Here is a 16,187-nt window from a genome sequence, read left to right on the forward strand (position 1 = left end):
ATATGCAACTTGTATTATGTCATATACTATGGTAATTAAGTGCACAATTAAATCTTTCTACGGCAAGAAATGAGTGACTGGGTCTTTTTTTATTTTTACATGGCAATTTTGAATATTTGCTGCATACACAAGAACTTGAAAATCTAACTGTAAATAAAAAATTATTTTTGACGTTTATTGGATAGAATTACTCATAAAATCAAAAAACAAATATAACCCATGTAATCATTTTTGGAAAAATTCACTAATTGAGATTGAAGAAAGTGTGATCTAAAAACCTGAGACAATCCTAGTGTCATAAAATCTTAGAAATGCCATCAATTATTTTTGGTAATCTCATCATGTGCTTTTCCATGTACTTTAATGTCTCATATATGTGACATCTTACATATGACTATTGTCTTGTAAGGTTTTTATACAATATACCAAGATTTTGGTTTCACTAATGATTGCCCAACTCATATAACTTTGATGTTACGTGTATCTACTAAGAATATTGTATGTGGATTTACTGTCATATATAGTAATTATAAGTTCCCAAATTATCTTAAATCTCATATTACACAATTTTACTAAGGATTTTGTGTCTTGTTTGACTGTTATATATATTACTTACAAGTTTCAGATAAAAGATATAAACATTTAGTAAAATTTATCTATATCTTTTCCATGTGGGCAAGCACACAGTGAAGCCCAGGGGGGTCAGAAGGATTATGTATTGTTTTGACTTCACAGGGGTGAGGACAGTAAAATGACCAGAAAGGGGGGTTAAAGGGTGCCTCTAACCCCCACTGTTAAATTGCATTTCTAAAACCTGATCTGGTTTCACTGGGGTTAGTGGGAAAATTACAGACAGAAATGAGTTGCAAAATTCTTTTAAAAGTATTTTTAATTAAGTAAATAAAAGATTAAATAAGCTAATCAAAAGCAGTGTTACAGGTTTAACAGTTGCTAAATGTAAATGACATTTGATTAAACAAAAGCTTGTTAAGTGTTGACCATGAAAGAACTAGAAGCTGATGTGTTGATTTTAGAAGATTTTAGCTTGTGATTTGGCTGAAATTTGTAATGTCTAATGTCCCTGCATGGGCAAAAGACCAAATATAAAAGTGTGCTTGTATTGAAAACACATGCAACTTATGGAAAAGATGCTTTAAGCTGAGCTAGAGTTAAAAGATGATAGATAAAGTCTGAAGCTAGAAGTTTATAAGTGCAAAAGGTGCCAGCCCTGAATGCCTCAAGAGTCTCTCTCTCTCATTCAATGTCAGCTAAAAGCTGATATCTGAACCTGTGTCATAAGTGATAGTGTTTCAGTTGAGTGAAAGCAGTGTTTCAGTTGAAAATCATAGACATGAAGATGTTAAAAGAAATCATTGCCATTCAGAAGGCAACTTGTATTTTAAATGTTTTAAAAGTAAAACTGAATGACTTTAAAGAAGTCTTTAAAATAATGATACAGACCTCAAACGATAGAGGTGACACTTTGATTAGCTTATTTTAGGACAAGTAACAACGCTGTCTAATTTAGTCTCCACCGTTGGCTCCGACTACAGATGAAGTACACTGAATGTACGGTTGTGATCTAAATTAACTGAGTATAGTCTAAGCAGCTAGGTTTCTGCTTTTAAGATGTTTGATGGATTTAAGTGATTAAATACTGTTGTTATTAACCTGTCTCCCTGTGTTAACCCTCTAGGCGCCACGGTCGAGTTTACTCGACGAGATGCGGCTCTGAATAAAACGGCCGATTTTGTCAAATTGGGTGTCAAATTTCGTTCGTCCTCCCTTCCACTGGATGGCAGACATGTCATACTTCATCCCCAAATCAAAAAAACGTCATGTTTCTATACAAAATGTTCGAATTAGAGCGAATTGAATCAGTGCGATCAAAAGCGGAGCTAGTGTGCGAGTGAGCCATGTTATCAGATCCTCTCCGCAATCGCGGCGACAGTGTGGTGGAGACTTTGTCTAATGCCACTGGGTATGTTAGACGAGGTCGAAGTATTCATAGGAGAGTTAGGAGACAACGTGGAGGCAGGGTCAGGAGTCGCAATGACAATGACAGCAGTCCGAGCTGTGCACACTCGGCGCGCTCGCGCGAGGCAGATCTGGGCGCGCTGCTCGTATCATCTCACTCATGATCTGTGCCTTGCCGTGGCGAGTGAGCTTTTGAACTAAACAGGTCTTGTCTACTTGTGTTTGTATGTCATATGAATAATATATATGTGCCCCATACATGGAATCAGAGTGCCTACTGTATTTAGTAAATGGAAAATCTCTACAGCAAAAGGCCAATCACTACATGCATTCGGTTTGTTTCTACCATTTATTAGTAATGATTTACACAGTTTGTTTACTACTTACTATATACCTGAGCATTCAGTATTGTGCAATATAGCATACAGAAGGTGATGGACATTTTGGGGGAAAAGAAGTGCTGCATTTTATCATTTAAACATGTGACTTTTCATGAAAATTCTATAATACAAGATATGACCACCATATGATGTCATAATATGCAAATTCGATGGGAAAATGTAATCCCTACATAAACTTTGGGTCTTCCTTAATATTTCTCTAATTTACAGAAAGTCTCTATCTTTTATCACTTTTAAGATATAGCCTTTAGAAATTATGATGTCAAAATCGAACGTTTTAGGAAAAAACCTCTGGCGCCTAAAGGGTTAACAACATTAGGCAGTCCAAAATGGCTCTGCTGTCTCTTGAATCTCCTTCTCCAAAAGCTCCAGAAAACAACTGATTATGTTGAAGCAAACAGTCAAGGATTCTGTGATGGAAAAGAGCAGTTACCAGTGGGCACGAGGTGATTTTTCAGTGACAGGTAAGACCTTCTTTGGCCAGACAGAGGGCAACTTAAGGCAGATTGTCACCGTAGACACTGGGCATCTCCTGATGGAGGTGTTTATGTGAGAAAGGTATGAGAGTGGAGCAGATGTCTGCGAGGCCAACAGCATCTTACACCATTCAGGGGAGGTGCGCTGTAAGGAATTATGGCAGTCTGACCCAGAAATGTGAGTTCCTCTATACCACTCACCAGAAACCGCATTCATCGTATGGCTTGTTTTTCATTGTGACAAGTGTCTGCAACGATGGTAGGGGACAACACCCTGATGGAGATTATGGATGAAGAGTTATGGGAATGGGCTTTCCAGAGACAGCCGAGTCCACAAAGTGATTGGCACTATTTGTTGTGGAGACAGTAACAAAACGTATTGGTTTAAATCAGGAACATGATGTTGGCTGCCTTAGGAGAGCAAGAAAATGTATAGGAGTTGATTTAGAACAAATATGTCTATAACATAGTTTTGGCTACTGTAGGTCGTTAAGACGGTGGTGACTAAAGATGAAGACAGTTTTGTAGATTTAAGAAAAGTCTGGGTAACAATGGTCAAAGATTAATGTAAGGAATTTACATTGTCTAAATGTCTAAATTACAGTCTTAGGAGGCTGATTGAAAAGATCATTCTTTTGTTCAAGAGAGAGAGAGAGAGAGAGAGAGAGAGAGAGAGAGAGAGAGAGACTGCTTGAAAAGGAGGAAAGGATGGTGACTCTCTGCCTTTCTGTTATGCCAAAGAAGCTGAAGCAAGGTAATGATTATGAACCAAAGCAACACAGCTGACTTTTCTAAAATCAAATAAATAATGAACAAACACGCTTTGAAACTGGTTAAGAGGCCATAGAAAATAATGAGATAAAAAGCTATAGGAATACGCAAGGTTAATCTTTTTAGAAGAAAGATACGAATAAGAAATATGAGTGGTTCATATCTAGATGTGTTTGATGATGACTGCACTTTATGTCTTGGTGAGTGCGAGTTTAGAGGAGTTTTTCTGTCTGAATAGTGTGTGTCATTAACCTCTGGAAAGAGTGTTTTTGATCATTACAGATGAGTTAAGACGAATGACAAATTTGAAAGAGGTTGATAATTCTGAGTCAATCTGATCATCAAGTTTTGTTTGGTCATTTATGATGAAGAGTAGATTTGAATTATTTTCTAGGTCAGTTTAACCTCTTAACCTTCTCCAGAGCGTCGGCGCACTGAAGCGTTTTTTTATTTATTTAGTTCAAATATACTATCAGATTTAATGTTATACCTTGACAAACTATACATCATTAAAAAGATATAAGACTCAAGATTCAGTATTTGACCACTATTGTATTCTGAGAAACTTATAGTGACAGTTATGTCTTAATTTGTGTCAGGAGTTATGAAATTAAAAAAATGAGTCGATACCTTTAATATGAATTATGAGCGTCAGCCGGTCCATTCATAAAAAACACTCCGTGCTGTCGTCATGACAGCGATTCACAAAACAACGTCCCTGAGGGCTTTTAGCTCAACAATGTGCAGATGTGGAGAAATATTGATATATTCTCATAGATTCACATCATATTTCTATAGACAGGAATAATATTTATTGAATTTATACCCAAATGCGTCGATGTAATCATAATGATCGCTTCTTACTGAGATGTGCTGTGTTTTCCATTCATACCAATAGCATGGGGGCGCTATTATGTCCAATAAAAGTCCATATATGGATCATGAAGAAGACCCATAGTCATGTGACATTCCAGGACGTCACTGAGTGATACAGAAAGTACAGAGATCGCTGTAACATGCAGATAAAGATGTTTTGAAGACAATAAACATGATTGCAATGATATTTGAGTTACCTGTGTTCTTCAAGCCATGCCAGGTATTTCATAATAATAGATTATATTTATAATGTAATGCTAATCGATATAGATTTCATCATCGTTCAGAACACTAAATAATACATTTTCTGTCTGATTTTTTTTTATCTGAAGCCAAGTTAGATCACAGAAGATTATTTAAAACACTAGACTTGCGTTATATAGTGAGTTTGGAGCGCAAACATAGTTTTAATCTCATAAATGGTCGTGTATTGATGGTGTGCTAAGCTAACATGCTAGCGGGCCCAGGCGCACCTGCCACGAGCAGTTATTGTTTTATGATTTTTTTTCTAAATAGGAATGCTTACTGAAATGTTTCAGTGCATTTGATACCAGTTTCAAATATTTAGTGAGAACTTTGATAAAAGAAATTAGGGTTTGAAACCCTATGAATAGCTTGTGAATAGCCAGTCGTTAGTAATGCAGACAAAAGAAATGCATATTTAGAGCCATAATAACCAGTCTGGAGAGGTGTCAATGTGTGCAGGGGAGACTGAGACTGAATGGGGCACCACAAAACAATAGAGACAATAGACTGAATAGATGACTCAGAAGATGACTAAACATCAGTTTGCTAATAGAGTCTAATCAAAATAAAGTAATTTGACATGATCTTGAAAAACATTTAACTAAATACAGAGCTTTATACTTATCATTTTCAGATTTTAAATATAAAATGGTCAGACATGTGGCTTTAGCTGCTGTGCATTTCTAGATTGCTCCAGGGCCAACTTCAATTTTATTTTCATGAAGATGTTTCATAAAAATACATTTCTAATAACTTTACAAAACTTTGAAGCTATTTAAAATTGTTTTTTTCATTATGACAATAATTAATTCTACATTTACAATAAACAACCAGGTGTCAGCTTTCAAATGAGATCATACTTGTGCTTTTAGTGCAAAGGGTTCATGAACTGTATCTGTTTCAGTTTGTGTATGTCATTTCTGGGGATTTTTCAAAAGTGGGCTTGAAGCTTAACAGGTTAAGTACTGATGGAAGTTGGAATTGTGAAGTTGTAAATGAAGGTCAGTCATGGGTTGAGATAAACTAAAAGGTTATAGATTTTATGGCAAGAACAAAGAGACTCGGGACCATTGCCCTTAAAATAATTTGATAAGAAGATGAGATTGTGTCTTTACATAATATTTTTGTTCCAGAGGCGAGAGAAAGTGTCTGAAGGAAAGATGGCTGAAGGAAATGTTTAGTGTTGATGGCAAATGATGATGATGCACAAGTTGGATGGTGCATCAAAAGGGGGGATGGTCTGGGATTTGCTGAAAGCCATGCAGATGCGGCAGCAAAGGCCGCGGCAACATAGCAGACAAAATCAGGGCAGAATGTGCCCAACAAAATAATGGCTATGGATGAATTTGGCTAAATATCCTGGCCTAGGTTATTATTTTGGCAGAAAAGTGCCTAACCCTGCGCAGCGCCTAACTTAAAATTTTTCTTTTGCAGAATGTCAGGATGGATTGCAGCAAACAGAACTGATTCTGTTCCAAATGTATATATATTGTCTTGTAAGCATAAACAAAGTGGGTTGAGTGTTTTTCAGGGGACAAAAAGGACCCTGAGTGCTATTCAAAGAGCAAGAAATTATCCGGTGAAATGTTTCAGGTTGAAAATTCCACAGGTCACACCAAGAGAGATGGAGACAAGCGGTTAATCCACGACAAGCGGTCACTAACAAAATCACTTAAGGTCTCCATTCGCAGGTGACAGCAGAAAGCAAATGGTTCACTCCAGTGGGGGTGTGGAAAATGATTGGAGATTGTGAGACCTGGGTCTAAGCTTCTCACCTCAGACTGCACTGACAAGCCTCAAACCATCCAATAGAGCAGAAAGTGAGGGGTCAAAGGCTGTGCTAGTAACAGATCTCCCTCACCAGCGAGGGAAGACCATGGCTACGGCACGCAAATTGTCAACATGGTGAAGATGGAATGTCCATGGGCGAACGAGATGATCATCACACCTGGAGGAAGATGCGGACCAACTAATGTTCAAGTTTAGCAGAAGAATCTGTTTTTGTGATGATTTTGATGATTTTATTTAATTGAATCAAACTAGATATTGATATAGATACAATGATGTTGATTGGTGCAAATGTTCTCAGGAAAAGTAGAAAATCTATTAATTGTGGTGAAGTATGGTAATAAGCTAAAATGACGTTCTGTAATGGAAATATTAGGGTTAATTTTGAACAACTACATTGGTTAGATGAATGGATAAAATTATAAAACTTAAAGATTTCATTAAATAGAGCTTACTAAGTAAAACCATCGCCTAATTGAACTAAAGGTAACAAAATATGGATATCGAGGTGATATATGGAGACGGACGTGGATTAATGTTAATGTGTTATTCTGATAATGTTGTTGTTCATGGGTGAATAGGAGTCTGTTCAATTGGAAAATGACAGGGTATTCCCAAGGATGAACACAATTATGCAGACAATACAAGTTTTTATTTATTTTTATTTTCATTTATTTTTACTTTAAATTTTTTTATTACTTTCAAAATATTCTTTCCAAAATTCAAGTAGAGTGATCAGGTATACGAGAATCAGACATGAAGAGTACAACTGTGATGTAAAGACTTGAAATGATTGTAACCATCTGTGGGTTTGAAGTAGTGATGTTTTTATTTATTCATTTTTATTTTATTTTACATTTTTATTTTTATTTTATTTGAATGATAAATAGGAGGGATTGTTGTGGAAAAATTAATATTTTAGTTTTTCATTTTGACATAGTGTGGGTTTTACTTTTATTCAATCATGTATTTTCTCTCCTGGAATATTTGCATATACCTGGCAGGAACAAAGGCTCACACACACACACATAGCAAATGGGCAGGAAGAGCCTCTGAACTCGTTAGCATGGGTAATCAGGTGAGACAAACGGGGCTATCCAGCCTTTTGACCTCACAGGTGTGAGAATAGCAACGCCCAGAGAGAAGGGGGGCTTATAGAAACCATCCTGCCATTGTATTTCTAATCAACCAAGTAGATCTGGGCCCGTATCCCTAAAGAATTTTTGTGCAAAAAGTGGCTCCTAGCGGCCAAATTCTAAGAAAATTCTCAGAGTCATGACGTTTTCTTAGAATTTCCCCTAAAAGTGACACGAAAATCCCAGTTAATATAAAAGCTATTCCTCAAGATTCCTAGCGCTTAAAAGGGCTCCTAAGGCGAGATCTGCTAAGAGCAGGGAAGAGGACTTTTAGTGGCTTAGGAGTTCCCCTAAGCAGCTGCACAAAATGGCCAACAGAGGAGGCAGGAGAGATGTCCTGCAAACACTGGATGACAGGGAATTATTGAGACGCTACAGATTGGATTGTGCAGGAATCATGTTTGTGGTGGATCTCCTTAGAGATGCAATTACTTCACCAATTCGACGCCACAATGCTATTACACCGGAGAAGAAAGTAATCACAACCCTGAGGTATTTGGCAACAGGGAAAATGCAACAATGCAGCAGTGATGACTTGGGTCTGTCCCGAACCTCCGTCAGCAGAGTCATCACCGAAACACTGACAGCTTTGTCACAAGCTAATATTGTGACACAATTTGTTTCATTCCCGCTGGATGCCCGCACTTTACACACACATAAAAGGGCATTTTTGGACATTGCAGGATTCCCTGGCGTTGTGGGTGTAATTGATGGAACACATGTGAGAATAATTGCGCCATCAGAGGACGAGGCTGTCTTTGTTAACAGGAAGAATTTCCACAGCATCAATGTGCAAATAGTGTTCAATGCGGCCTGTAAGATTTTGGACATTGTGGCTAAATGGCCAGGCTCCACACATGATGCGAGAATGCTCTCCGAGAGTGGCATCAGACAGCTTTTTGAGAGACGCTATGTGCCAGCTAATTGCCACTTGTTAGGGGACAGTGCCTACCCATGCAAACCATGGCTCCTTACACCTTACCTCCAGCTACACCAAGGGCCCCAACTAAACTATAACAGGTAAGCCAAACAATACAAAAATCATGGAAATAAAATGCAAGCAATATGTTAGAGCATCCAAGTAGTGCAATATTTCCATCAAATAATTAAAGGTCTGTATTCTATTGTAGGGCCCACAAGACAACAAGAGTGGTGGTGGAGTGTGGCATAGGCCAGCTTAAGAGGCGCTTTCATGTTCTCCACGGAGAGGTGCGGCTGAGGCCTGAAAAAGTTAGCAAAGTCATCATAGCCTGTGCAATATTACACAATATTTGCAAGGTTAGACAGATTGCAGAACCTCTGGAGGATGGCGATGAGGATGAAGATAACGATGAGGATGGTGGTGAAGAAGATATTCACATTCCACAGGGGAACCTAGCCCAGAGTGGACTGCCTTACAGGGCAAACTTCACAAATTTACATTACAGGCAAGCTGTAGCCCCATGTCATTTGAGAACTTGTGATGGTATTAAGAACTACCACAGTTTTACTGCACATCACCTGCAATTGTTAAATGCAAGACACAGAACACAATCTCTAAATGGTTTATTTTTTAGGTGTTCAATTTTAAGGCGGTAGTACTCCTCCTGAAGGGAAAGGACTTTTTTTTGTTGTTCAAACACATCAATTGTTAGTTGCAATCTTCTCTCCTGCAGGGATGCTGACGGAGCAGGTGCTGCGGATGGGAATGGTGTTTGATCCGCCAGGCTATCCTGAGTAGCAGCTGCAGATGGTTCAGGCGGCAATCTTGTCGGCAAACTTGATGGGCCCAGTTCTTGTGATGGCTCCATGCTACAGAAATACATAGGCCTAGTTTAATTATTGTTTTGATTAAATTAATACAATGAGCATGGATAACACATGAAATGGCTTCTGCAATGAATAAACACTGTTGATATGAATAACCCTGTGTCCTACCTTTGCTGCATTTCAAGGGCCTGCATCATTGACGTGTCAATGCCTCTTGGCAGCCCGGTGACACTGACCTCAGAGTGTCCCAGGACTTGAAAGACAGTGTCGGCCACTTGGGACAGCCGCTTTGCAGGTGGTCCACCCCCTAGAAAGAAACAGTCAATGAACACAGTACTTAGGCGGCATGTAAATTAACTTTGCCAGCAGGAGCAAGTTGCCAGATTATGTGGTAGGCTATAGTATTTTGCTCACCTGTGAGTGAGGATTCCCGCTTGTGTGCTGCAATCTCATCTTTTGCCTTGGACTGCAGCACATACCACCTTTTCTCACAATCGTCGCCTGTCCGCACCACCAGTGGAAAAGAGGCATTGATTGTTTGGGATATTGTGTCCCAGGCGCGCCTCTTGCCTTGGCTAGTGACAGTTGGGCCAAATTTTCCTCGTAACATACCTTTATGTTCGTTCACCAACTGGGCCAGCAACAAACCTTGCTCCTCAGTCCAGTTCGGCTTGCGATTCCTTTTTTTCCTCCATTTTCTGTGTTTGTAGGATATTTGTTAACAAGCCTTCATAAATAGACCAGCCAGCAATCACAGACATTGATAAAAGCTGAGCTGTGTTACCCTCGTTAAGACCACACTGAGTTGTAACGTTGCAATTTCTACTTCATTAAGGACAGCCCCTTGAGATAGGCCATCTTGTTTTCAATGGGGTCCATATGGGAGTGAAAGTACAAAATATGCCAGCTAGGATATTAATATGAGCAAATAAGACACGAATCATTATTTGAACAGGGTGTAATGAGCTTAAGTTTTCACATATTTTAGATTCTAATGTTAGACTATAACCCCTACAGCTTACTATTCATTTAACAGATATTTTCTTGAATGTGAAATATTAATTACAATTACAGTCTGCATAAGATTAGAGTGTATAATTATGTTTATTGATTTGAGGGTGCATCCTTTGCTCATTATCACCAAAAGTTCATTTTCATCAAACTTGTAGGATCAACCAATCACGGCTTTTGAAATGATGACTCATACCTAGCAACGGGGTCAACCACACCTCCTCACTAAGATAGGATTTTCCATCCATTCCTTGCTCAGAGTTCACTGAAAATGTTCTGGAATTACTTCTAAGCTAAAACTCCTGGCAAGGAATTTTTAGGTTAAGTTAGGAGCTCTCTGAGAGGATTCTAAGAATCTTTAGGGATACGGGCCCTGGTTTTTATTGGGATGAGCGGAAATTTACAGGAGAAGTTGACGCTGAGGAAGGGGGTATAAAGGCTGTAAGCTTGACTGTGTGATTCGGGTTTTCGTTCCGGTCACGAGGTAGCTGTCGTGATATGTTTTTGTAAACAGCCTCCTTTAAAAGAATAAAACATCTTTTAAAGTACAATTTGAATCTGATGTCTCTTACTGTGATGCTGTTTTGTTAATTATTATTTTGCCATATCAAAACAATTGCAGTTCAAAACTGGTGAACACACTGTTGTGAAGAAAATGACAATTAAAAGATTTCTTAAAAATAGATGCCACACCACCTCCACGACCAGAAGCCCAAGGGGAGTTCAGAAAACCACAATTTGGAAGGAGTAACTCCGAAAACGGCGTTAAGTCACCAGTATTTAGCCAAGTCTCCGTCAGACATAAAATATCTAGGCTCTGAGTTTAAAAAAAGTAATTTAAAATAAATGTTTTGTTTGCCAGAGATCGCACATTTATTTAAGCAAACCTTAGATCAGTAGAGCCCTTCATTACATCCAATTCGCGACGCAGAGATCGTAGATTTGTGAAGTCACTCTCCGTCTGCAAACCACGGAAGGCCGGCACAGCAGGGCTGATCAACGGAGTCTGAGACAGATGTAATCCATTGGTACGGCATCTCCATAGAACGGACGGCGATAAATTCAATTCAATTCAATTCAAATTTATTTGTATAGCGCTTTTCACAATACATATTGTTTCAAAGCAGCTTTACAGAAAGTGCATTTCAGAAATGTACATAGAATAATATAGTTAGTTAATCATCATGTATTAATTTAGGGCATAACATATCGCCGGCGTTGAGTCGTCTCTTCACAGGCGTCGAGTCGTCTCATCGCAGGTGTTGGAGCGTCTGAAGTCTCCGTGAGAGGCTGGATACAAACTGGAGCTGACGAACGCTATTTACCTCGGGACTAGCGTCCCGAGATAACAGCAGAAAAGCAGATGGGAAATAATTAGCGTAGCTGCTGTTCATAATATTAATGCAGTCGATCTGATTCAACAGTGGTATAAAAGGTAAGCATTATGTGAATGCTTGGCTGAAGAGATGCGTCTTTAATCTAGTTTTGAACTGGGAGAGCGAGTCTGAGCCACGAACAGTATCAGGAAGGCTATTCCAGAGTTTAGGAGCTAAATGTGAGAACGCCCTCCCTCCTTTAGTGGACTTAGATATCCTAGGAATGACCAGAAGCCTCGAATTTCGGGATCTTAAAGAACGCGATGGATTGTAGGGCGATAGAAGGTCCATTAAATACACAGGAGCTAAACCATTTAGGGCTTTATAGGTCAGTAGTAGTACTTTGTAATTGATACGGAACTTGATAGGTAACCAGTGCAGAGATGATAGAATCGGTGTTATATGATCATATTTTCTTGACCTAGTAAGAACTCTAGCGGCTGCATTTTGGACTAACTGTAGCTTGTTTATTGAAGATGCAGGACAACCAGCTAATAAAGCATTACAATAATCTAGTCTCGAGGTCATGAATGCATGAACTAACTTTTCTGCATCAGAAACAGATAGCATGTTACGTAATTTAGCAATGTTTCTAAGGTGGAAAAAGGCTGTTCTTGTAACATACGAAATATGATTTTCGAAAGACAAGTTGCGGTCTAGTATAACACCCAGGTCTTTAACTGTAGTCGATAAGGTAACAGGACATCCTTCTATATTAAAGTTGTATTGTAAGAGATTTTGTGGGTAGTTTTTTGGACCAATAAGTAATACCTCAGTTTTATCTGGATTTAGTAGCAGGAAATTACACGTCATCCAGCATTTTATATCTTTAAGACATTCTGTCAATTTAGATAAGTTAGTGTATTCATCTGGTCGTGATGAAATATATAATTGAGTGTCATCAGCATAGCAGTGGAAATTAATTCCATGTTTTCTTATAATATTACCAAGTGGCAGCATATATATTGAGAATAGCAGAGGGCCTAACACCGATCCTTGCGGCACTCCATAGTCTACTGACGTTATCTTCGATTTTTCCCCATTTAAACAGACAAAATGGTAACGGTCCGATAAGTACGATCTGAACCAGCTTAATGCCTGTCCCTGAACATCAGTGTAGTTTTGTAGTCGATCCAGGAGTATTTTATGATCTATAGTGTCGAACGCAGCGCTAAGATCGAGTAGAACTAGTATTGAGATACAGCCTTGGTCAGAAGCTAAAAGTAAATCATTTGTAATTTTAACTAGCGCAGTTTCTGTGCTATGATGCGGTCTGAATCCTGACTGAAATTTAGTAGTCTTTCTTCTTAATTAGATCACATAAGGATGAATATGGTCGAACCGTCTGGGTCGATAGGCTTGCCTTCAGTTTTACTAAAAGACCGCCTCGAATTCCGCGTCTTCTACGACGCTTTCTCCGACAAGGTAAGCAGTATAGTCGTCAAAGAGACTTCGGGAACGGACACCGAGAAGGAGAGCGATGAGCGTCGCATCCTGGTATGATGGTATGCAGTCCTCCCATCGAAGGTTTAATGTTGAGTAAAGTTTGACGATCATAGGTTAACACAGCTGGTTGACTCATAACAGTAGAACTTAGAACAGAAAACGAAACGAAGACAAGTACGCCAAGGAACAGACGGCAGGCCACATACACCGGCGCCATCTTGCTTTCCAATCCTCATGGAAGGAGAGCTTGATTGCATACAGAGAGGCCTTAAAAGCTGCTAGATCTGCTTATTTTTCAACCCTATTAGAAGAAAATAAACAAAACCCTAGGTATTTATTTGAAACAGTTGCTAAACTAATGAAACAGAAAGCTTCAAGCCCAGAAGTTTCCAAGCAGCACAACAGTAACGACTTTATGACCTTCTTCACTTATAAGATTGATATCAGGGAGAAAATTATAGCTATGCAACCGTCTACTATAACATCGCATCAGGGATTGTTATCAAGAAATCAAGAATTTTCTAAACTCGTTAAATCATCTAAATCAACAACATGTATGTTAGACCCTATACCGACTAAGCTATTGAAAAAGAGATGCTTCCAGAGGTCATAGATCCTCTTCTTAATTTCATTAATTCATCTTTGTCACTAGGATACGTACCAAAAACATTTAACCTGGCTATGATTAAACCTCTGGGGTCGGCAAACGCTCGATTTTTTTTCACATAGCAGCAAAATAAAATACTCCGTCATTTTTGGTCATACAGAGAGGACAGCCCACACGGAGAGCGCACGCTATTCAAACGCAAATGATCTGAGGCGATCCATGCAAACCTGTCAACGCCCACACATCAACTCGATAAAACAACAAGTTTAATCAGATTACAGTAGCCTACTTTATGTCGTCTTGCGAAGCTGTGAGGAATAATCCTGGGAAATTTGTTAAGAACCACTGTTTTAAATTCATTTCGAGGAGCAACGGATCAAGCTGATGTAGTAAGTTTTTTATTAAGTGCTTTGCTGTAATCGCGATATGGAATAGCCTATGTAAACCGCAAAAATACTGTTTAAATATGCGTTTCTGTGTGTGAATGAATGAACAGCTTTTACCAAACTATATACGCTATAGGCCTACTGAGATGAGTAAAACTCTACTGAAATATGTTGAAATAAAATTTATTTGAATAAGCAACGTATTAAACTGCAAATGAACATTTGTATGCCCTTATATATCATAAAAACAACACAATCTCATGAAAGTGTGTATCTATAGCACAAATTTAATATCTCATACCATCCTACGCCAAAAAAAGTTTTTGCGTGCAAATGATGCACTGTAAACCCCTATAGGTTTTATTCAAACTTATGAATCCTTGAAATACGTATGATAAAATGTATACTTCAGTTTTTACAAAGAAAGATTACACTTGAAATAATGTTACAATTTTAATTGTTGTAATTTGTAAACAATTTTAATAAAATAGCAAATAATATATTTACAAGGTAGATGTAAACAAAATCTTCAAAGCAGCCTTATCTTTAAATTATTTTTGTGTTTTATTAGTGACAAATTTGGGGAGAGAATACATATCCAAAACTTTATGAAAATACAGTATGTGAATTAACTACACAATTACTAGAAATGTTTACCTTGGATATTATGCAATTTGCAAGCAAAAATACAAGTGGAAAAAATACCAAAAATACAGATTTTTTTTCAAGATGTTTCCAACTGTGAACCAATTTTGTAGTGTGTGTGTTTGTGTGTGTATATATATATATATATTATGTTCCCTTTCAAAAGCTACAAGCGCTGCTGCGCTGCTTAGCGCATTGGGAACGTCTTTAATCGTGACCCGCTGTGAATATAGTGTGTAAACACGTCGATTTAATCGACCGGAAGTAATATAGCCTCGGTCGGTGACGTCATCGGCGCGCACCCGCGGCACGAGGCTATAAATAGATGAGCCGCAGGTGCATCGTCAGGTCTTTTGTCTTCAGAGACCTCTGTGTGTTTGGTGTGCAAGCATTTATCTCCTCTCTGTCTACTACAGATCTTTGTTAGGAGTTATTTAGTTTATCACTGAGCAGTGTGCAGATTTTCTCTTTCTCATCTCTCAACGATCTAAAAAGAGTTTAGAAAAAGTAAAAAGAGAAATGAATCAACAGAGTAAGCGCTGTTTCCCTCCATGTTCACGTTCTATGTCAGAACTGGATACACGCACACTTACTGCTTTGTTTGTTTGGGTAAAGAGCATGCAGCCCTTGCGTTTGAGGTGAATTGCGAGCACAGTGGAATGTCCAAAGTTAAGTGCTTCGCGTGCTTATTTCAAAGGGGTAGCACCAGCAATGCGATTGTGGGGCTCGCGTGTCAATCTGGCTGAGGAGCGAGAGATGGGTGCGTCCTTTTCGCTTGCTCTCTCTAGATCGCGATGTCCTTTTGCCTGACTACCGAAGCGTGCCTCGGCGCTTCTTCGGCTCGGGCGGAGAACACTGAATCTCAACAGGGTTACTCGAGAATTACACACGAAGTTGATTTTTGCAGATTGGCGTATGATTTCTCGTAACGATTCAGATGAGCTATAATTTTTAATTTGAAAATAATTTTTGGAGTCAACCCTGAATATGCAACATATATGATGCATATTTCACAATGGCAAATCGAAAACCGCACGCACGAGAGCGTTGAATCCAAGGGTAAGTTGTGACTGAGGGCCAGGCGAACGCATGGCACAAAGATCCAACGGCTATTGTCACCGTCCACAGGCGTCCAACCAATCCAATAACGCCTCAACGCTGAACATGGCTAATATTTCAGCACTATACTGCGTTTGATTGGCAAATCGATTGCTGGGCGTGGTGCCCCCAGCCCCCCCGGTCACCTGAATGCATGCGCTTCGTTCGCAGGACCTTGTTTTGATTTTTAATAATTTT

The 16,187-nt window shown here is 38.8% G+C and overlaps 1 protein-coding gene across 1 annotated transcript; it reads left to right on the top strand.

Moving 5' to 3' along the window:
* Nucleotides 1-7,978: 7,978 nt before the first annotated feature.
* LOC130075417 (putative nuclease HARBI1) lies at nucleotides 7,979-9,391 on the top strand. Its single transcript, XM_056240023.1, has 3 exons — nucleotides 7,979-8,691; nucleotides 8,802-9,136; nucleotides 9,327-9,391. The coding sequence occupies exons 1-3, from the start codon at nucleotides 7,979-7,981 to the stop codon at nucleotides 9,389-9,391; spliced, it is 1,113 nt and encodes a 370-aa protein (XP_056095998.1).
* The last annotated feature ends 6,796 nt before the right edge of the window (nucleotides 9,392-16,187 follow it).

Source organism: Rhinichthys klamathensis, unplaced genomic scaffold, assembly GCF_029890125.1.
Source record: "Rhinichthys klamathensis goyatoka isolate OS25496 unplaced genomic scaffold, OSU_Roscu_1.1 h1tg000578l_1, whole genome shotgun sequence".
NCBI lineage: Eukaryota > Metazoa > Chordata > Actinopteri > Cypriniformes > Leuciscidae > Rhinichthys > Rhinichthys klamathensis.

Bases quoted from the DNA above. Each gene is read 5' to 3' on its own strand.
- LOC130075417 (XM_056240023.1), top strand. From the start codon at position 7,979: ATGGCCAACAGAGGAGGCAGGAGAGATGTCCTGCAAACACTGGATGAC. The intron at 8,692-8,801 runs GTAAGCCAAACA...ATTCTATTGTAG, and splicing joins CCCCAACTAAACTATAACAG to GGCCCACAAGACAACAAGAG. The intron at 9,137-9,326 runs GTATTAAGAACT...TCTCTCCTGCAG, and splicing joins TCATTTGAGAACTTGTGATG to GGATGCTGACGGAGCAGGTG.